The sequence below is a fragment of the Oenanthe melanoleuca genome, unplaced genomic scaffold, assembly GCF_029582105.1.
Source record: "Oenanthe melanoleuca isolate GR-GAL-2019-014 unplaced genomic scaffold, OMel1.0 S145, whole genome shotgun sequence".
Taxonomy (NCBI): domain Eukaryota; kingdom Metazoa; phylum Chordata; class Aves; order Passeriformes; family Muscicapidae; genus Oenanthe; species Oenanthe melanoleuca.
In genome coordinates, this window is record NW_026612794.1 from 1 (window position 1) to 21201 (window position 21201).

The following is a 21201-nucleotide window of genomic DNA, read 5'->3' on the forward strand; positions in this document are numbered from 1 at the left end:
TCTAATAGGTTAAGGGCTGGTGATCCGAGTTTGTGTCTTAGCCTGTTAAGAAACTTCTCTACAAAAGCATGCCTTGGGAATAGCTAGTGCTTTTTGCCATGGCTTTTGGCCATTGCTTTTGCTTTGCTTTGCTTTGCTTGCTGCCACCATCAACACCTGAGAAGAAGACAGGAGCTGCCCAGAAACATCGGCCCCACCGGCACCTCCAGGAACAGCTTCTGCTTCTATTTACAACTTTATACCAAAACTTAGCGTGGACTGTAATGTCTGTGACTTTGCTTTTGAGACTGATGTGCTTCTACAGTAAACAACAATTTAGCAACTATTAGCTACTTTGCTCATTTAAAAAAATATCCTGATGAAGTTAGTGCCTAAAGCACCAAAATCTAACTTCACAAGTTCCAAGACAGTTTGTCCAGTGCTGACATAAAGGTGTCTCTTCCGGGTACGAATGATGTCCATGTCTCTTCCGTCCATTGAATGATGCCAGCCAAACAGGGCTGTCGTTTCCACTGGGTCTTTTTGCTCTGTTTTTTTTTCTGTCCCACATTCCTGCTGCTTTCATGGTCTAAATTTTTCATGGTCCTTCTGAAAGGCCGGGTACAACTGCGTGTTACAGGTGGGCTTAGATGACTTTGGCCCTACATGTACGACATGCTCTCTCTTCATGCGCATTCTTAGGAGTGGGGAAATTCCAGAAGGCGTTTATGTAGATCCGGGTGGCTTTTTTAAAAAATGAAATGATGCAAGGAAGTAGAATAAACCCTCCTGTGGCTGTCCACGTGCTAAGGCGGCAGGAGAGGCTGTGGGACCTTCGGCAGAGCTGTTGCACATATTCTCTTTTCCTTAAAGCACTAAATATATTCTATGAGGTGTCTCTCTGCTGCCAGCTGCGAGCACACTATAACAGCTCTGTGCATTACCCCTTTCATTCAGTTTCTACTAAGAATGATTCTTTTGAACCACCTTCGCAAGGCCCGGTACTCATTAATCGCCTGGTTGTGTGCCGCTGGTTCCTCTGCCAGGCGATAGAAGAGATTGTACGGCCGAGCCATTTGAACATCTGGGGGTAAACGGATGTCCTGAGGCAGCCTCTGGTTCCCGACAAAGAAGTGGTTGAGGCGTTTTGCTAGCACACATAAGCACAGGCTATCGCTGATATCCAGCAGCCTCTGCAGCAAATCTCTCCTGCGCCACTGTGACACGGGCACGCATTGAGCAGGTGCATGACAAGAGTCTTCATGGTGTAGGTGGGAAAGCAGAAGCCCAGCACAAGACGGGTGAAGAACTGCAGGCATCTCAGGTGCACACTGTCAGGAGGTGCCTGTCTGGCGATGTGCTGGAAGAACTTCATCTCTGCCACAGCATAGCTCTCAGGCCAGGTTGTGTTTTGGGTGTGGGCCTCTCTAGGCTCACTGCTCACAAAGATGTCGGAGTCACCTCTCTGGACCCCAAACAGTATCTCAATCCTGTAGACTTCTATGCCATTGGTCACCTGGAATTGGCAGGAGCGTCTGGAGGGCAGCAGCTTTAAATGCCAATTGTGTGACTGAGGCAAAGCTGGCCAGATGGCTCTCACCAGCTGGTAGAACCAGCGGGCAGTTTTCTGCACATCCAGGTAGGAGTTGGTGCACAGGGTGTCCAGGAGGCTGGGATCCTGATTGCTCCTCAGCTCCTCCTCGGGGTGGTGCAGGAAGCACAGCATGTTCTCAGCCTGCTGCTCCTTGCTGCAGGTGCACTCCAGCTGCACGCGGACACGGAAGTTCCTCCCCTGCCTCTGCTCTGCAGAGTCCAGCTCCAGGTGGAAGCTGTGGCCTCGGGGAGGAGTCATGGGTATGAGCACCTGGTACACAACATCCTGCTCTCGGGGACTCCAACCTTCGAAGGCGCTGCCCACCCCGATGGCTCTTTGCAGGACTGGGTAGAAGCTGTTGGATAAGACGTGTCCAAAGTAATGTGCATAAGCATCCATGAGGTTCATTGTCCACAGCACAGCCTTTCTGCAGGTCCTGTACAGGCCACTGTATGCGTTCCAGTAGAATTCTACCAAAGTTATCGTCAAAATCATTGTGTCTTTCATAGACTGCAAGGTCATTGTTTTCTTCATTTGCAGACCCATTGACATCTCTGTTTTCAACATTATCTTCTCCATCTACAGCAACATTGCCGACTTCCTCTACATTTCCGTCATCATTGTTACCTTCCTCCCGATTCGCATCATCTTCTTCTGCGTTTCCAATACTGACTTCCACATTTGCATCTCCATTTCTGACTTCCTCTTCATTTGACCTATTCTTATAGTATTCATACTCTTCTCTCCTCAGGCTCCTTTGGCACCCCATCAACCATAGGACCACGACAAGAATTAGGAGCACAGTAACAGCTAAGAGCTGCAAGAGCTCCACATGCTGCACCTGCTTCAGGATGAGCTGCTCCGCCTCGCGCTTCATCCGAATCCTCTCCCATTCCAGCTGCTTTGCACGCGCTTCCATGCGCAGACGTGTTTCCTCAGCCTGAGCATCACCCACGAGCTGTGGGTAGTGGATGAGGCTCTTCAAAAGCACGAAAAGCAATACTGCGGCTTTCATGGTCTGCAGGAGGATGGAGAGAAGGCCTTGAGTGGGGCTGTGAGGGAGGCAGCCGGCAGTGGGGGCAGCAGGGACGGGAATCCTCAGGGCTCGGGGAGCAGGAAGGACAGGGCCCCAGACAGCTGGCAGGCACCAAGAACTGTCCCACTGCCCCAGCAGCAGCAGCAGCAGGGTGCCCTGCCCAGGGCTCTCCCATCAGGGCTGTCCCTGCATGCAGGGGGAGAACCCAGCCCCAGGTGCAGCGTTTCTGCCCCAGCCCTTGTCCCCAGCCCAGCCTCCCCACCACGTGTGCACTCACCGCTTGCCCAAGCAACACTGAGCCAGCGTCACCTGCTGGGGCCTTTTATATCTGCCCCCATTGTGACACGTGCCCTGTGATGTCACAGGTGTCACAGCACATCACAACCCAGCCAACCCCGCCCTTTGTCCCCACCCTGGCTCAGCCTCTCAGGGTGGCCATGCTGTAATGCTTAAGGCTGCCTTTGAGTGAAGCTTCTTCAAAGATCTGCCATTGCTCTTTCTTTTGGATTGCTTTTCATCTGCCCTCCATTGGCAATCTCATAGATATCCAGGCTGGATGGCATGCTTGAAGATTACTGAGTCCAAGCTTTGACTTCTCACTGCTTGACCTACACTTCAAAGTCATTGCAGTTGAAAAAGTCCCTGAGGCTCACACAGTCCAATGCCAAACTTAACACAGCCTACTGCACCAATCAGCCAGGTCCCCAGATTCCCCATCCAAATGATTTTTAAACCTTTTTGGGGATTGGAGCTCCACCATTTTCCTAGGCAGCCTGTTCCCAAGCATAATATCCTTTTTGTTGAAGGAAGATTTCCTAGAGATCCAGTCTAAACCTCCCATGGCTTAACTTGATGTCGTGTTCCTCTGGTCATATTGTTTGCTTTCTGGGCCAATGGAATTACCCCCACATTGCTGCAACCTCCCTTCTGCATTATGCCAGGCGGTTGGGCTGAGAATCAAGCTCCTCTCAGAGGAGAGAAATGTGATGCTTTTGCACCATGTGCTTCCCGTGATCCACTGGGACAAAATGGGTTGTTGGTGGGCAGAAGAGTTTCAGGCTGCCCAGAAGCATTTCCATGTGAGGAGAAACTTTGTGCCAAATACATCAACTGAGGGAATCCATTGCCTTCCAAGCAGAAGAAAAACTCAGAATTTTCCTAGTAGAAAATTGAAAGGTTTTGAGTCAAAGACAGTGCTGGAGTGTCCTGGCATGTCCGTGTGGATTTTGCAAAGCTGCAAGGCCAGACTGTGAAGAGGGAATCCTGGCAGACAAGAAATGCCCTCTTGCTCTGGCACCTTCCATGGCAGTGACAGCACAAGTGAGAGCCCTTCCTTGGCCTTTGCCTTCAGCAAGGCCCTAGTCTGGGCAAATCCTGAATTCCCTGTGAAAGCAGCTCAGATTCACACTGCCCCCCACTGAAGGAGGAATGCCAGAGGACAGACAAGCTCAATAAGGTGCTGCTGCAATGCAGCTTAGGCTGCAGCTTTCTGCCCTAGTGTCTCTGGAGCCTTGGAGGGGAAGGCTGCGTGGCTTGCAGAGAACTTCACCAGGTCACCTGCTAACAGCATTGGGCACCCCAAGACTGGTCTCAGCACAGGCAAGAGCAGGAAGAAACCCTCCCCTGGCTTTGTAGAGCCCTGAGATGAGCAAAGATGAGGAGTGTTCAGAGAAGAGACCATCATCACTGCACAGCAGCTACTCTCAGCCATCAATCACAGAAAATTCAAATATTACTGTTTGGGTTTGGTTTCTGTGTTGTCTTTGGTGTGCAGTCTTTTCCCCCACCTGTGACATATTCAACGTTGGTGACCTGGATTTGAGTGGTCTCCTCTCTGTGCTGTCTAGATGGAACTCGAAATTGTGCTTTTGCCCTACTCTTTCCTCTGTTACCATGTGTCAGTCCAAGGGCTTGATGGGTAGCAGGGTGTCTCTTTCCTCACCTTGTACTCAAGAGCTGGGAGACCCACTAACCCCACTCCCTGCCCCAGCTTGACCCTAAAAGGGTTCTGCAGTAGGGTAAGGTGTCTTGTTGCCAGTGGCCGTCAGCACCGGTGCTAGCTGACATGGGAGGCTCATGTGTATGGCTTGAGCCAGCTGAGAGCTGCCACCACCTGGGCTGTGTCCCACCCCACATTGGTCCTGCCATCAAGTCAGAGGGCACAAACCTGACACTGACAAGTCCACCTCATAACCGTGTCCCCAAGTGCCACATCCACACGTTCCTGAAGTGCCTCCAGCAATGACAATTGCAACAATTTCATGGGCAGCCTTTGCCAGTGCTTGCAGACCTTTCTAGAGGAGAAATTATTCCCTAACACCCAATCTAAGCCTCCCGTGGCAGAACTTGAGGCCATTCCCTCTTGTCCTCTCCCTTGTTTCCTGGGAGCAGAGCCTGACATGCAGCAGCCCAAGTGACCTGTCTGGGAGTTGCAGAGAGTGAGAAGGTTCCTGTGTGCTGCTGCCAGTGAGTGCAGCCACGTGTCCCCTGTGGCTGTGTCTGTCCCTGCTGTCCCTGCTGCCCTGCTGGCACAGCCCTGTCCCTGGCAGAGCCGTTCCCTCCCCGGGCACAGCCCATGGCTGCTCCCTGCTGCGGCCTGGCCTGGCCCCAGAGCAGGGTCCCCGTGCGGGTGGCCCCGGGGTGGCCGCGTGTCCCCAGCCGGCTGTGCCTGGGCAGCTGCCTCAGCCGTGAGGGATGCAGAGCTGCGGGAGCCCACGGCTCTGTGCCGCCCGCGCTCCAGAGCTCCTGCTCCGGCTGCCAGGGCCTCGGCGCCCGCCCTGTGCCCTCGCGCCCCGACGGCCGTGCCAGGCCCCGCCTGCCGCCCTCATGGTGCCCCTGCTGGCCCCAGGGCTGTGCCAGGCCTTCTCCAGGGACACCTTCCTGCAGCCCTGCAGCCCCTGCACGGGCCCGGCACAGACCTGCACGGGGGCTGTGTGCCAGGGCCTGCAGGGACAGCGCCAGGGCCGGTGGCTTCCCAGTGCCACAGGGAGGCCTTAGGCTGGAGGAGTGCAGGAAATTCTGGCCCCTGGGGCTGCTGAGGCCCTGGCCCACGCTGCCCACAGGAGCTGTGGCTGCCCCGTCCCTGGCAGTGCTCCAGGCCAGGCCGGGCGGCGCTTGGAGCATCCTGGCCCAGTGCAAGGTGTCCCTGTCCTTGGCAGCAGGGCTGGGACAAGGCAATTTCTGAGGAGCCTTCCAAGCCAAGCCAGTCTGTGATTCTGTGATCATAGGGGCTGGGGGCAGCTGGGCTTAATTTCTGATTAGAACCTGTTCAGCACTGTCAGTTTGGTTGATTTCAAGCAGGCAGCTCACCAACCCACATTCACAGTGCAGGACTTTTAGCAACACTATAGATGTGGCTGAGATCAATAAAGTCTTGCACAATCCCCATTCTGATATGTTGTATTTTATTGAAACAAGAATAAAGCAGTTTACAGCCCTCCAATCAGAAATGCACTGACTATAGAGCACTAATATAGGTCACAACAGACAGCAACCACAGATATGGCTTTACTTGTGATAAAATAATATATGTAATATATTGTATGCATAGGATGAATAATATATATCATATAGTTATATAAATATATAATGCCTATAGAATATCTATCTCTGAGTTATATACATTATAAATATATCTTCTCTATGAAAATCTTTCCAGATATAATTGCACTGAGGGGATTTGTACATCTCACAACAGACAGTGATACTTAATATGTGCTCTATTCTTATTCTTATTCTTATTCTTATTCTTATTCTTATTCTTATTCTTATTCTTATTCTTATTCTTATTCTTATTCTTATCCTTATCCTTATCCTTATCCTTATCCTTATCCGTATCCTTATCCTTATCTTATCCTTATCCTTATCCTTATCCTTATCCTTATCCTTATCCTTATCCTTATCCTTATCCTTATCCTTATCCTTATCCTTATCCTTATCCTTATCCTTATCCTTATCCTTATCCTTATCCTTATCCTTATCCTTATCCTTATCCTTATCCTTATCCTTATCCTTATCCTTATCCTTATCCTTATCCTTATCCTTATCCTTATCCTTATTCTTATTCTTATTCTTATCCTAATTCTTATCCTTATCCTTATCCTTATCCTTATCCTTATCCTTATCCTTATCCTTATCCTTATCCTTATCCTTATCCTTATCCTTATCCTTATCCTTATTCATTCTTATTCTTATTCTTATTCTTATTCTTATTCTTATTCTTATTCTTATTCTTATTCTTATCCTTATCCTTATCCTTATCCTTATCCTTATCCTTATTTATCCTTATTCATTCTTATTCTTGTTATTTAACCATAATTACATATTCAACTCTCCAGAATTATTTTTTATCAGGATATAATATCAACATATTTCATATTGTTTTGTGTTATTTTGTTTTACAATATATGATAATTAATACTCTTCCAAGTATATAATATGTATACACCATACATATATCTATGACAAAAACCAACTAAATTCTTATATCTACAAAATTTCAGGTCAGTTATGTTGGAGTCAGTGAATTGAGGGTCTCTCTGAATTCTTTAGAGAGAAATCAGAGTGCAGGGATTGAAAGAAAGCCTTACAATGGATTAAAGTATGTGAAGCCACTCATACATATAATAGAGGTGTAAGTTTATGTTTTAAGCAAGTAAGTTTCAACAGAAGCTCTTGTGCTTTTAGTGAGTGAAGAGTTTCAGATGCCAGAGTAAAAGTCCAAGTTCTAGTGAAGGATGAAAAACATACTAGTGTTTTCAGTGGAGCCTCCAGGAACATGGTTTTATACATAAAAGATCTATACTAAGAATATTGCTTACATTTTTCAGATAGAACAAGGTAGACCATATGCATAGTTTATACATAACCTGGTGTGCTAAAAAACTAGAATTCTAATAGGTTAAGGGCTGGTGATCCGAGTTTGTGTCTTAGCCTGTTAAGAAACTTCTCTACAAAAGCATGCCTTGGGAATAGCTAGTGCTTTTTGCCATGGCTTTTGGCCATTGCTTTTGCTTTGCTTTGCTTTGCTTTGCTTGCTGCCACCATCAACACCTGAGAAGAAGACAGGAGCTGCCCAGAAACATCGGCCCCACCGGCACCTCCAGGAACAGCTTCTGCTTCTATTTACAACTTTATACCAAAACTTAGCGTGGACTGTAATGTCTGTGACTTTGCTTTTGAGACTGATGTGCTTCTACAGTAAACAACTTTTTAGCAACTATTAGCTACTTTGCTCATTTAAAAAAATATCCTGATGAAGTTAGTGCCTAAAGCACCAAAATCTAACTTCACAAGTTCCAAGACAGTTTGTCCAGTGCTGACATAAAGGTGTCTCTTCCGGGTACGAATGATGTCCATGTCTCTTCCGTCCATTGAATGATGCCAGCCAAACAGGGCTGTCGTTTCCACTGGGTCTTTTTGCTCTGGTTTTTTTTCTGTCCCACATTCCTGCTGCTTTCATGGTCTAAATTTTTCATGGTCCTTCTGAAAGGCCGGGTACAACTGCGTGTTACAGGTGGGCTTAGATGACTTTGGCCCTACATGTACGACATGCTCTCTCTTCATGCGCATTCTTAGGAGTGGGGAAATTCCAGAAGGCGTTTATGTAGATCCGGGTGGCTTTTTTAAAAAATGAAATGATGCAAGGAAGTAGAATAAACCCTCCTGTGGCTGTCCACGTGCTGAGGCGGCAGGAGAGGCTGTGGGACCTTCGGCAGAGCTGTTGCACATATTCTCTTTTCCTTAAAGCACTAAATATATTCTATGAGGTGTCTCTCTGCTGCCAGCTGCGAGCACACTATAACAGCTCTGTGCATTACCCCTTTCATTCAGTTTCTACTAAGAATGATTCTTTTGAACCACCTTCGCAAGGCCCGGTACTCATTAATCGCCTGGTTGTGTGCAGCTGGTTCCTCTGCCAGGCGATAGAAGAGATTGTACGGCCGAGCCATTTGAACATCTGGGGGTAAACGGATGTCCTGAGGCAGCCTCTGGTTCCCGACAAAGAAGTGGTTGAGGCGTTTTGCTAGCACACATAAGCACAGGCTATCGCTGATATCCAGCAGCCTCTGCAGCAAATCTCTCCTGCGCCACTGTGACACAGGCACCGCATTGAGCAGGTGCATGACAAGAGTCTTCATGGTGTAGGTGGGAAAGCAGAAGCCCAGCACAAGACGGGTGAAGAACTGCAGGCATCTCAGGTGCACACTGTCAGGAGGTGCCTGTCTGGCGATGTGCTGGAAGAACTTCATCTCTGCCACAGCATAGCTCTCAGGCCAGGTTGTGTTTTGGGTGTGGGCCTCTCTAGGCTCACTGCTCACAAAGATGTCGGAGTCACCTCTCTGGACCCCAAACAGTATCTCAATCCTGTAGACTTCTATGCCATTGGTCACCTGGAATTGGCAGGAGCGTCTGGAGGGCAGCAGCTTTAAATGCCAATTGTGTGACTGAGGCAAAGCTGGCCAGATGGCTCTCACCAGCTGGTAGAACCAGCGGGCAGTTTTCTGCACATCCAGGTAGGAGTTGGTGCACAGGGTGTCCAGGAGGCTGGGATCCTGATTGCTCCTCAGCTCCTCCTCGGGGTGGTGCAGGAAGCACAGCATGTTCTCAGCCTGCTGCTCCTTGCTGCAGGTGCACTCCAGCTGCACGCGGACACGGAAGTTCCTCCCCTGCCTCTGCTCTGCGGAGTCCAGCTCCAGGTGGAAGCTGTGGCCTCGGGGAGGAGTCATGGGTATGAGCACCTGGTACACAACATCCTGCTCTCGGGGACTCCAACCTTCGAAGGCGCTGCCCACCCCGATGGCTCTTTGCAGGACTGGGTAGAAGCTGTTGGATAAGACGTGTCCAAAGTAATGTGCATAAGCATCCATGAGGTTCATTGTCCACGCACAGCCTTTCTGCAGGTCCTGTACAGGCCACTGTATGCGTTCCAGTAGAATTCTACCAAAGTTATCGTCAAAATCATTGTGTCTTTCATAGACTGCAAGGTCATTGTTTTCTTCATTTGCAGACCCATTGACATCTCTGTTTTCAACATTATCTTCTCCATCTACAGCAACATTGCCGACTTCCTCTACATTTCCGTCATCATTGTTACCTTCCTCCCGATTCGCATCATCTTCTTCTGCGTTTCCAATACTGACTTCCACATTTGCATCTCCATTTCTGACTTCCTCTTCATTTGACCTATTCTTATAGTATTCATACTCTTCTCTCCTCAGGCTCCTTTGGCACCCCATCAACCATAGGACCACGACAAGAATTAGGAGCACAGTAACAGCTAAGAGCTGCAAGAGCTCCACATGCTGCACCTGCTTCAGGATGAGCTGCTCCGCCTCGCGCTTCATCCGAATCCTCTCCCATTCCAGCTGCTTTGCACGCGCTTCCATGCGCAGACGTGTTTCCTCAGCCTGAGCATCACCCACGAGCTGTGGGTAGTGGATGAGGCTCTTCAAAAGCACGAAAAGCAATACTGCGGCTTTCATGGTCTGCAGGAGGATGGAGAGAAGGCCTTGAGTGGGGCTGTGAGGGAGGCAGCCGGCAGTGGGGGCAGCAGGGACGGGAATCCTCAGGGCTCGGGGAGCAGGAAGGACAGGGCCCAAGACAGCTGGCAGGCACCAAGAACTGTCCCACTGCCCCAGCAGCAGCAACAGCAGGGTGCCCTGCCCAGGGCTCTCCCATCAGGGGCTGTCCCTGCATGCAGGGGGAGAACCCAGCCCCAGGTGCAGCGTTTCTGCCCCAGCCCTTGTCCCCAGCCCAGCCTCCCCACCACGTGTGCACTCACCGCTTGCCCAAGCAACACTGAGCCAGCGTCACCTGCTGGGGCCTTTTATATCTGCCCCCATTGTGACACGTGCCCTGTGATGTCACAGGTGTCACAGCACATCACAACCCAGCCAACCCCGCCCTTTGTCCCCACCCTGGCTCAGCCTCTCAGGGTGGCCATGGTGTAATGCTTAAGGCTGCCTTTGAGTGAAGCTTCTTCAAAGATCTGCCATTGCTCTTTCTTTTGGATTGCTTTTCATCTGCCCTCCATTGGCAATCTCATAGATATCCAGGCTGGATGGCATGCTTGAAGATTACTGAGTCCAAGCTTTGACTTCTCACTGCTTGACCTACACTTCAAAGTCATTGCAGTTGAAAAAGTCCCTGAGGCTCACACAGTCCAATGCCAAACTTAACACAGCCTACTGCACCAATCAGCCAGGTCCCCAGATCCCTCATCCACATGATTTTTAAACCTTTTTGAGGATTGGAACTCCACCATTTTCCTAGGCAGCCTGTTCCCAAGCATAATATCCTTTTTGTTGAAGGAAGATTTCCTAGAGATCCAGTCTAAACCTCCCATGGCTTAACTTGATGTCGTGTTCCTCTGGTCATATTGTTTGCTTTCTGGGCCAATGGAATTACCCCCACATTGCTGCAACCTCCCCTCATGGACCATCTGCATTGTGCTGAGTTGGTTGCGCTGAGAATCAAGCTCCTCTCAGAGGAGAGAAATGTGATGCTTTTGAACCATGTGCTTCCCGTGATCCACTGGGACAAAATGGGTTGTTGGTGGGCAGAAGAGTTTCAGGCTGCCCAGAAGCATTTCCATGTGAGGAGAAACTTTGTGCCAAATACATCAACTGAGGGAATCCATTGCCTTCCAAGCAGAAGAAAAACTCAGAATTTTCCTAGTAGAAAATTGAAAGGTTTTGAGTCAAAGACAGTGCTGGAGTGTCCTGGCATGTCCGTGTGGATTTTGCAAAGCTGCAAGGCCAGACTGTGAAGAGGGAATCCTGGCAGACAAGAAATGCCCTCTTGCTCTGGCACCTTCCATGGCAGTGACAGCACAAGTGAGAGCCATTCCTTGGCCTTTGCCTTCAGCAAGGCCCTAGTCTGGCAAAACCCTGAATTCCCTGTGAAAGCAGCTCAGATTCACACTGCCCCCCACTGAAGGAGGAATGCCAGAGGACAGACAAGCTCAATAAGGTGCTGCTGCAATGCAGCTTAGGCTGCAGCTTTCTGCCCTAGTGTCTCTGGAGCCTTGGAGGGGAAGGCTGCGTGGCTTGCAGAGACCTTCACCAGCTCACCTGCTAACAGCATTGGGCACCCCAAGACTGGTCTCAGCACAGGCAAGAGCAGGAAGAAACCCTCCCCTGGCTTTGTAGAGCCCTGAGATGAGCAAAGATGAGGAGTGTGCAAAGAGACCATCATCACTGCACAGCAGCTACTCTTAGCCATCAATCACAAAAAATTCAAATATTACTGTCTGGGTTTGGTTTCTGGGTTGTCTTTGGTGTGCAGCCTTTCCCCCACCTGTGACATATTCAACGTTGGTGACCTGTATTTGAGTGGCCTCCTCTCTGTGCTGCCTAGATGGAACTCGAAATTGTGCCTTTGCCCCACTCTTTCCTCTGTTACCATGTGTCAGTCCAAGGGCTTGATGGGTAACAGGGTGTCTCTTTCCTCACCTTGTACTCAAGAGCTGGGAGACCCACTAACCCCACTCCCTGCCCCAGCTTGACCCTAAAAGCGTTCTGCAGTAGGGTAAGGTGTCTTGTTGCCAGTGGCCGTCAGCACTGGTGCTAGCTGACATGGGAGGCTCATCTGTATGGCTTGAGCTGCTGAGAGCTGCCAGCACCTGGGCTGTGTCCCACCCCACATTGGTCCTGCCATCAAGTCAGAGGGCACAAACCTGACACTGACAAGTCCACCTCATAACCATGACCCCAAGTGCCACATCCACACGTTCCTGAAGTGCCTCCAGCAATGACAATTGCAACAATTTCATGGGCAGCCTTTGCCAGTGCTTGCAGACTTTTCTAGAGGAGAAATTATTCCCTAACACCCAATCTAAGCCTCCCGTGGCAGAACTTGAGGCCATTCCCTCTTGCCCTCTCCCTTGTTTCCTGGGAGCAGAGCCTGACATGCAGCAGCCCAAGCGTCCTGTCTGGGAGTTGCAGAGAGTGAGAAGGTTCCTGTGTGCTGCTGCCAGTGAGTGCAGCCACGTGTCCCCTGTGGCTGTGTCTGTCCCTGCTGTCCCTGCTGCCCTGCTGGCACAGCCCTGTCCCTGGCAGAGCCGTTCCCTCCCCGGGCACAGCCCATGGCTGCTCCCTGCTGCGGCCTGGCCTGGCCCCAGAGCAGGGTCCCCGTGCGGGTGGCCCCGGGGTGGCCGCGTGTCCCCAGCCGGCTGTGCCTGGGCAGCTGCCTCAGCCGTGAGGGATGCAGAGCTGCGGGAGCCCACGGCTCTGTGCCGCCCGCGCTCCAGAGCTCCTGCTCCGGCTGCCAGGGCCTCGGCGCCCGCCCTGTGCCCTCGCGCCCCGACGGCCGTGCCAGGCCCCGCCTGCCGCCCTCATGGTGCCCCTGCTGGCCCCAGGGCTGTGCCAGGCCTTCTCCAGGGACACCTTCCTGCAGCCCTGCAGCCCCTGCACGGGCCCAGCACAGACCTGCACGGGGGCTGTGTGCCAGGGCCTGCAGGGACAGCGCCAGGGCCGGTGGCTTCCCAGTGCCACAGGGAGGGTTTAGGCTGGAGGAGTGCAGGAAATTCTGGCCCCTGGGGCTGCTGAGGCCCTGGCCCACGCTGCCCACAGAAGCTGTGGCTGCCCCGTGCCTGGCAGTGCTCCAGGCCAGGCCGGGTGGCGCTTGGAGCATCCTGGCCCAGTGCAAGGTGTCCCTGTCCTTGGCAGCAGGGCTGGGACAAGGCAATTTCTGAGGAGCCTTCCAAGCCAAGCCAGTCTGTGATTCTGTGATCATAGGGGCTGGGGGCAGCTGGGCTTAATTTCTGATTAGAACCTGTTCAGCACTGTCAGTTTGGTTGATTTCAAGCAGGCAGCTCACCAACCCACATTCACAGTGCAGGACTTTTAGCAACACTATAGATGTGGCTGAGATCAATAAAGTCTTGCACAATCCCCATTCTGATATGTTGTATTTTATTGAAACAAGAATAAAGCAGTTTACAGCCCTCCAATCAGAAATGCACTAACTATAGAGCACTAATATAGGTCACAACAGACAGCAACCACAGATATGGCTTTACTTGTGATAAAATAATATATGTAATATATTGTATGCATAGGATGAATAATATATATCATATAGTTATATAAATATATAATGCCTATAGAATATCTATCTCTGAGTTATATACATTATAAATATATCTTCTCTATGAAAATCTTTCCAGATATAATTGCACTGAGGGGATTTGTACATCTCACAACAGACAGTGATACTTAATATGTGCTCTATTCTTATTCTTATTCTTATTCTTATTCTTATTCTTATTCTTATTCTTATTCTTATTCTTATCTTATCCTTATCCTTATCCTTATCCTTATCCTTATCCTTATCCTTATCCGTATCCTTATCCTTATCCTTATCCTTATCCTTATCCTTATCCTTATCCTTATCCTTATCCTTATCCTTATCCTTATTCTTATCCTAATTCTTATCCTTATTCTTATCCTTATCCTTATCCTTATCCTTATCCTTATCCTTATCCTTATCCTTATCCTTATCCTTATCCTTATCCTTATCCTTATCCTTATTCTTATTCTTATTCTTATTCTTATTCTTGTTATTTAACCATAATTACATATTCAACTCTCCAGAATTATTTTTCATCAGGATATAATATCAACATATTTCATATTGTTTTGTGTTATTTTGTTTTACAATATATGATAATTAATACTCTTCCAAGTATATAATATGTATACACCATACATATATCTATGACAAAAACCAACTAAATTCTTATATCTACAAAATTTCAGGTCAGTTATGTTGGAGTCAGTGAATTGAGGGTCTCTCTGAATTCTTTAGAGAGAAATCAGAGTTCAGGGATTGAAAGAAAGCCTTACAATGGATTAAAGTATGTGAAGCCACTCATACATAATAGAGGTGTAAGTTTATGTTTTAAGCAAGTAAGTTTCAACAGAAGCTCTTGTGCTTTTAGTGAGTGAAGAGTTTCAGATGCCAGAGTAAAAGTCCAAGTTCTAGTGAAGGATGAAAAACATACTAGTGTTTTCAGTGGAGCCTCCAGGAACATGGTTTTATACATAAAAGATCTATACTAAGAATATTGCTTACATTTTTCAGATAGAACAAGGTAGACCATATGCATAGTTTATACATAACCTGGTGTGCTAAAAAACTAGAATTCTAATAGGTTAAGGGCTGGTGATCCGAGTTTGTGTCTTAGCCTGTTAAGAAACTTCTCTACAAAAGCATGCCTTGGGAATAGCTAGTGCTTTTTGCCATGGCTTTTGGCCATTGCTTTTGCTTTGCTTTGCTTTGCTTTGCTTGCTGCCACCATCAACACCTGAGAAGAAGACAAGAGCTGCCCAGAAACATTGGCCCCACCGGGTCCTCCAGGAACAGCTTCTGCTTCTATTTACAACTTTATACCAAAACTTAGCGTGGACTGTAATGTCTGTGACTTTGCTTTTGAGACTGATGTGCTTCTACAGTAAACAACTTTTTAGCAACTATTAGCTACTTTGCTCATTTAAAAAAATATCCTGATGAAGTTAGTGCCTAAAGCACCAAAATCTAACTTCACAAGTTCCAAGACAGTTTGTCCAGTGCTGACATAAAGGTGTCTCTTCCGGGTACGAATGATGTCCATGTCTCTTCCGTCCATTGAATGATGCCAGCCAAACAGGGCTGTCGTTTCCACTGGGTCTTTTTGCTCTGGTTTTTTTTCTGTCCCACATTCCTGCTGCTTTCATGGTCTAAATTTTTCATGGTCCTTCTGAAAGGCCGGGTACAACTGCATGTTACAGGTGGGCTTAGATGACTTTGGCCCTACATGTACGACATGCTCTCTCTTCATGCGCATTCTTAGGAGTGGGGAAATTCCTGAAGGCATTTATGTAGATCCGGGTGGCTTTTTTAAAAAATGAAATGATGCAAGGAAGTAGAATAAACCCTCCTGTGGCTGTCCACGTGCTGAGGCGGCAGGAGAGGCTGTGGGACCTTCGGCAGAGCTGTTGCACATATTCTCTTTTCCTTAAAGCACTAAATATATTCTATGAGGTGTCTCTCTGCTGCCAGCTGCGAGCACACTATAACAGCTCTGTGCATTACCCCTTTCATTCAGTTTCTACTAAGAATGATTCTTTTGAACCACCTTCGCAAGGCCCGGTACTCATTAATCGCCTGGTTGTGTGCAGCTGGTTCCTCTGCCAGGCGATAGAAGAGATTGTACGGCCGAGCCATTTGAACATCTGGGGGTAAACGGATGTCCTGAGGCAGCCTCTGGTTCCCGACAAAGAAGTGGTTGAGGCGTTTTGCTAGCACACATAAGCACAGGCTATCGCTGATATCCAGCAGCCTCTGCAGCAAATCTCTCCTGCGCCACTGTGACACGGGCACCGCATTGAGCAGGTGCATGACAAGAGTCTTCATGGTGTAGGTGGGAAAGCAGAAGCCCAGCACAAGACGGGTGAAGAACTGCAGGCATCTCAGGTGCACACTGTCAGGAGGTGCCTGTCTGGCGATGTGCTGGAAGAACTTCATCTCTGCCACAGCATAGCTCTCAGGCCAGGTTGTGTTTTGGGTGTGGGCCTCTCTAGGCTCACTGCTCACAAAGATGTCGGAGTCACCTCTCTGGACCCCAAACAGCATCTCAATCCTGTAGACTTCTATGCCATTGGTCACCTGGAATTGGCAGGAGCGTCTGGAGGGCAGCAGCTTTAAATGCCAATTGTGTGACTGAGGCAAAGCTGGCCAGATGGCTCTCACCAGCTGGTAGAACCAGCGGGCAGTTTTCTGCACATCCAGGTAGGAGTTGGTGCACAGGGTGTCCAGGAGGCTGGGATCCTGATTGCTCCTCAGCTCCTCCTCGGGGTGGTGCAGGAAGCACAGCATGTTCTCAGCCTGCTGCTCCTTGCTGCAGGTGCACTCCAGCTGCACGCGGACACGGAAGTTCCTCCCCTGCCTCTGCTCTGCAGAGTCCAGCTCCAGGTGGAAGCTGTGGCCTCGGGGAGGAGTCATGGGTATGAGCACCTGGTACACAACATCCTGCTCTCGGGGACTCCAACCTTCGAAGGCGCTGCCCACCCCGATGGCTCTTTGCAGGACTGGGTAGAAGCTGTTGGATAAGACGTGTCCAAAGTAATGTGCATAAGCATCCATGAGGTTCATTGTCCACGCACAGCCTTTCTGCAGGTCCTGTACAGGCCACTGTATGCGTTCCAGTAGAATTCTACCAAAGTTATCGTCAAAATCATTGTGTCTTTCATAGACTGCAAGGTCATTGTTTTCTTCATTTGCAGACCCATTGACATCTCTGTTTTCAACATTATCTTCTCCATCTACAGCAACATTGCCGACTTCCTCTACATTTCCGTCATCATTGTTACCTTCCTCCCGATTCGCATCATCTTCTTCTGCGTTTCCAATACTGACTTCCACATTTGCATCTCCATTTCTGACTTCCTCTTCATTTGACCTATTCTTATAGTATTCATACTCTTCTCTCCTCAGGCTCCTTTGGCACCCCATCAACCATAGGACCACGACAAGAATTAGGAGCACAGTAACAGCTAAGAGCTGCAAGAGCTCCACATGCTGCACCTGCTTCAGGATGAGCTGCTCCGCCTCGCGCTTCATCCGAATCCTCTCCCATTCCAGCTGCTTTGCACGCACTTCCATGCGCAGACGTGTTTCCTCAGCCTGAGCATCACCCACGAGCTGTGGGTAGTGGATGAGGCTCTTCAAAAGCACGAAAAGCAATACTGCGGCTTTCATGGTCTGCAGGAGGATGGAGAGAAGGCCTTGAGTGGGGCTGTGAGGGAGGCAGCCGGCAGTGGGGGCAGCAGGGACGGGAATCCTCAGGGCTCGGGGAGCAGGAAGGACAGGGCCCCAGACAGCTGGCAGGCACCAAGAACTGTCCCACTGCCCCAGCAGCAGCAACAGCAGGGTGCCCTGCCCAGGGCTCTCCCATCAGGGCTGTCCCTGCATGCAGGGGGAGAACCCAGCCCCAGGTGCAGCGTTTCTGCCCCAGCCCTTGTCCCCAGCCCAGCCTCCCCACCACGTGTGCACTCACCGCTTGCCCAAGCAACACTGAGCCAGCGTCACCTGCTGGGGCCTTTTATATCTGCCCCCATTGTGACACGTGCCCTGTGATGTCACAGGTGTCACAGCACATCACAACCCAGCCAACCCCGCCCTTTGTCCCCACCCTGGCTCAGCCTCTCAGGGTGGCCATGGTGTAATGCTTAAGGCTGCCTTTGAGTGAAGCTTCTTCAAAGATCTGCCATTGCTCTTTCTTTTGGATTGCTTTTCATCTGCCCTCCATTGGCAATCTCATAGATATCCAGGCTGGATGGCATGCTTGAAGATTACTGAGTCCAAGCTTTGACTTCTCACTGCTTGACCTACACTTCAAAGTCATTGCAGTTGAAAAAGTCCCTGAGGCTCACACAGTCCAATGTCAAACTTAACACAGCCTACTGCACCAATCAGCCAGGTCCCCAGATTCCCCATCCAAATGATTTTTAAACCTTTTTGGGGATTGGAGCTCCACCATTTTCCTAGGCAGCCTGTTCCCAAGCATAATATCCTTTTTGTTGAAGGAAGATTTCCTAGAGATCCAGTCTAAACCTCCCATGGCTTAACTTGATGTCGTGTTCCTCTGGTCATATTGTTTGCTTTCTGGGCCAATGGAATTACCCCCACATTGCTGCAACCTCCCTTCATGGACCATCTGCATTGTGCTGAGTTGGTTGGGCTGAGAATCAAGCTCCTCTCAGAGGAGAGAAATGTGATGCTTTTGCACCATGTGCTTCCCGTGATCCACTGGGACAAAATGGGTTGTTGGTGGGCAGAAGAGTTTCAGGCTGCCCAGAAGCATTTCCATGTGAGGAGAAACTTTGTGCCAAATACATCAACTGAGGGAATCCATTGCCTTCCAAGCAGAAGAAAAACTCAGAATTTTCCTAGTAGAAAATTGAAAGGTTTTGAGTCAAAGACAGTGCTGGAGTGTCCTGGCATGTCCGTGTGGATTTTGCAAAGCTGCAAGGCCAGACTGTGAAGAGGGAATCCTGGCAGACAAGAAATGCCCTCTTGCTCTGGCACCTTCCATGGCAGTGACAGCACAAGTGAGAGCCCTTCCTTGGCCTTTGCCTTCAGCAAGGCCCTAGTCTGGGCAAATCCTGAATTCCCTGTGAAAGCAGCTCAGATTCACACTGCCCCCCACTGAAGGAGGAATGCCAGAGGACAGACAAGCTCAATAAGGTGCTGCTGCAATGCAGCTTAGGCTGCAGCTTTCTGTCCTCGTGTCTCTGGAGCCTTGGAGGGGAAGGCTGCGTGGCTTGCAGAGAACTTCACCAGGTCACCTGCTAACAGCATTGGGCACCCCAAGACTGGTCTCAGCACAGGCAAGAGCAGGAAGAAACCCTCCCCTGGCTTTGTAGAGCCCTGAGATGAGCAAAGATGAGGAGTGTTCAGAGAAGAGACCATCATCACTGCACAGCAGCTACTCTCAGCCATCAATCACAGAAAATTCAAATATTACTGTTTGGGTTTGGTTTCTGTGTTGTCTTTGGTGTGCAGTCTTTTCCCCCACCTGTGACATATTCAACGTTGGTGACCTGGATTTGAGTGGTCTCCTCTCTGTGCTGTCTAGATGGAACTCGAAATTGTGCTTTTGCCCTACTCTTTCCTCTGTTACCATGTGTCAGTCCAAGGGCTTGATGGGTAGCAGGGTGTCTCTTTCCTCACCTTGTACTCAAGAGCTGGGAGACCCACTAACCCCACTCCCTGCCCCAGCTTGACCCTAAAAGGGTTCTGCAGTAGGGTAAGGTGTCTTGTTGCCAGTGGCCGTCAGCACCGGTGCTAGCTGACATGGGAGGCTCATGTGTATGGCTTGAGCCAGCTGAGAGCTGCCACCACCTGGGCTGTGTCCCACCCCACATTGGTCCTGCCATCAAGTCAGAGGGCACAAACCTGACACTGACAAGTCCACCTCATAACCGTGTCCCCAAGTGCCACATCCACACGTTCCTGAAGTGCCTCCAGCAATGACAATTGCAACAATTTCATGGGCAGCCTTTGCCAGTGCTTGCAGACCTTTCTAGAGGAGAAATTATTCCCTAACACCCAATCTAAGCCTCCCGTGGCAGAACTTGAGGCCATTCCCTCTTGTCCTCTCCCTTGTTTCCTGGGAGCAGAGCCTGACATGCAGCAGCCCAAGCGTCCTGTCTGGGAGTTGCAGAGAGTGAGAAGGTTCCTGTGTGCTGCTGCCAGTGAGTGCAGCCACGTGTCCTCTGTGGCTGTGTCTGTCCCTGCTGTCCCTGCTGCCCTGCTGGCACAGCCCTGTCCCTGGCAGAGCCGTTCCCTCCCCGGGCACAGCCCATGGCTGCTCCCTGCTGCGGCCTGGCCTGGCCCCAGAGCAGGGTCCCCGTGCGGGTGGCCCCGGGGTGGCCGCGTGTCCCCGGCCGGCTGTGCCTGGGCAGCTGCCTCAGCCGTGAGGGATGCAGAGCTGCGGGAGCCCACGGCTCTGTGCCGCCCGCGCTCCAGAGCTCCTGCTCCGGCTGCCAGGGCCTCGGCGCCCGCCCTGTGCCCTCGCGCCCCGACGGCCGTGCCAGGCCCCGCCTGCCGCCCTCATGGTGCCCCTGCTGGCCCCAGGGCTGTGCCAGGCCTTCTCCAGGGACACCTTCCTGCAGCCCTGCAGCCCCTGCACGGGCCCAGCACAGACCTGCACGGGGGCTGTGTGCCAGGGCCTGCAGGGACAGCGCCAGGGCCGGTGGCTTCCCAGTGCCACAGGGAGGGTTTAGGCTGGAGGAGTGCAGGAAATTCTGGCCCCTGGGGCTGCTGAGGCCCTGGCCCACGCTGCCCACAGGAGCTGTGGCTGCCCCGTCCCTGGCAGTGCTCCAGGCCAGGCTGGGCGGCGCTTGGAGCATCCTGGCCCAGTGCAAGGTGTCCCTGTCCTTGGCAGCAGGGCTGGGACAAGGCAATTTCTGAGGAGCCTTCCAAGCCAAGCCAGTCTGTGATTCTGTGATCATAGGGGCTGGGGGCAGCTGGGCTTAATTTCTGATTAGAACCTGTTCAGCACTGTCAGTTTGGTTGATTTCAAGCAGGCAGCTCACCAACCCACATTCACAGTGCAGGACTTTTAGCAACACTATAGATGTGGCTGAGATCAATAAAGTCTTGCACAATCCCCATTCTGATATGTTGTATTTTATTGAAACAAGAATAAAGCAGTTTACAGCCCTCCAATCAGAAATGCACTGACTATAGAGCACTAATATAGGTCACAACAGACAGCAATCACAGATATGGCTTTACTTGTGATAAAATAATATATGTAATATATTGTATGCATAGGATGAATAATATATATCATATAGTTATATAAATATATAATGCCTATAGAATATCTATCTCTGAGTTATATACATTATAAATATATCTTCTCTATGAAAATCTTTCCAGATATAATTGCACTGAGGGCATTTGTACATCTCACAACAGACAGTGATACTTAATATGTGCTCTATTCTTATTCTTATTCTTATTCTTATTCTTATTCTTATTCTTATTCTTATCCTTATCCTTATCCTTATCCTTATCCTTATCCTTATCCTTATCCTTA

At 50.0% G+C, this 21201-nt stretch overlaps 3 protein-coding genes across 3 annotated transcripts; all 3 read right to left on the reverse strand.

The window, feature by feature from the left end:
• Nucleotides 1-932: 932 nt before the first annotated feature.
• Nucleotides 933-2588, reverse strand: LOC130266678 (inositol 1,4,5-trisphosphate receptor-interacting protein-like 1). Its single transcript, XM_056515953.1, is given in 3 exon segments — nt 933-1213; nt 1216-1987; nt 1989-2588. Coding segments are annotated over 3 exon segments (1653 nt in total).
• Nucleotides 2589-6918: 4330 nt separating this feature from the next.
• On the reverse strand, nt 6919-10405 carry LOC130266682 (inositol 1,4,5-trisphosphate receptor-interacting protein-like 1). Its single transcript, XM_056515957.1, has 2 exons — nt 10393-10405; nt 6919-10096 (listed from the first exon to the last, which is right to left on the reverse strand). Exon 2 carries the CDS (start codon nt 10091-10093, stop codon nt 8438-8440), a length of 1656 nt encoding a protein of 551 aa, XP_056371932.1. The 5' UTR covers nt 10094-10096; nt 10393-10405; the 3' UTR covers nt 6919-8437.
• Nucleotides 10406-15695: 5290 nt separating this feature from the next.
• LOC130266679 (inositol 1,4,5-trisphosphate receptor-interacting protein-like 1) lies at nt 15696-17255 on the reverse strand. Its single transcript, XM_056515954.1, has one exon. The coding sequence runs from the start codon at nt 17253-17255 to the stop codon at nt 15696-15698; it is 1560 nt and encodes a 519-aa protein (XP_056371929.1).
• Nucleotides 17256-21201: the final 3946 nt, after the last annotated feature.

Bases quoted from the DNA above. Each gene is read 5' to 3' on its own strand.
- LOC130266679 (XM_056515954.1), bottom strand. From the start codon at position 17,255: ATGGAAGTGCGTGCAAAGCAGCTGGAATGGGAGAGGATTCGGATGAAG.
- LOC130266682 (XM_056515957.1), bottom strand. From the start codon at position 10,093: ATGAAAGCCGCAGTATTGCTTTTCGTGCTTTTGAAGAGCCTCATCCAC.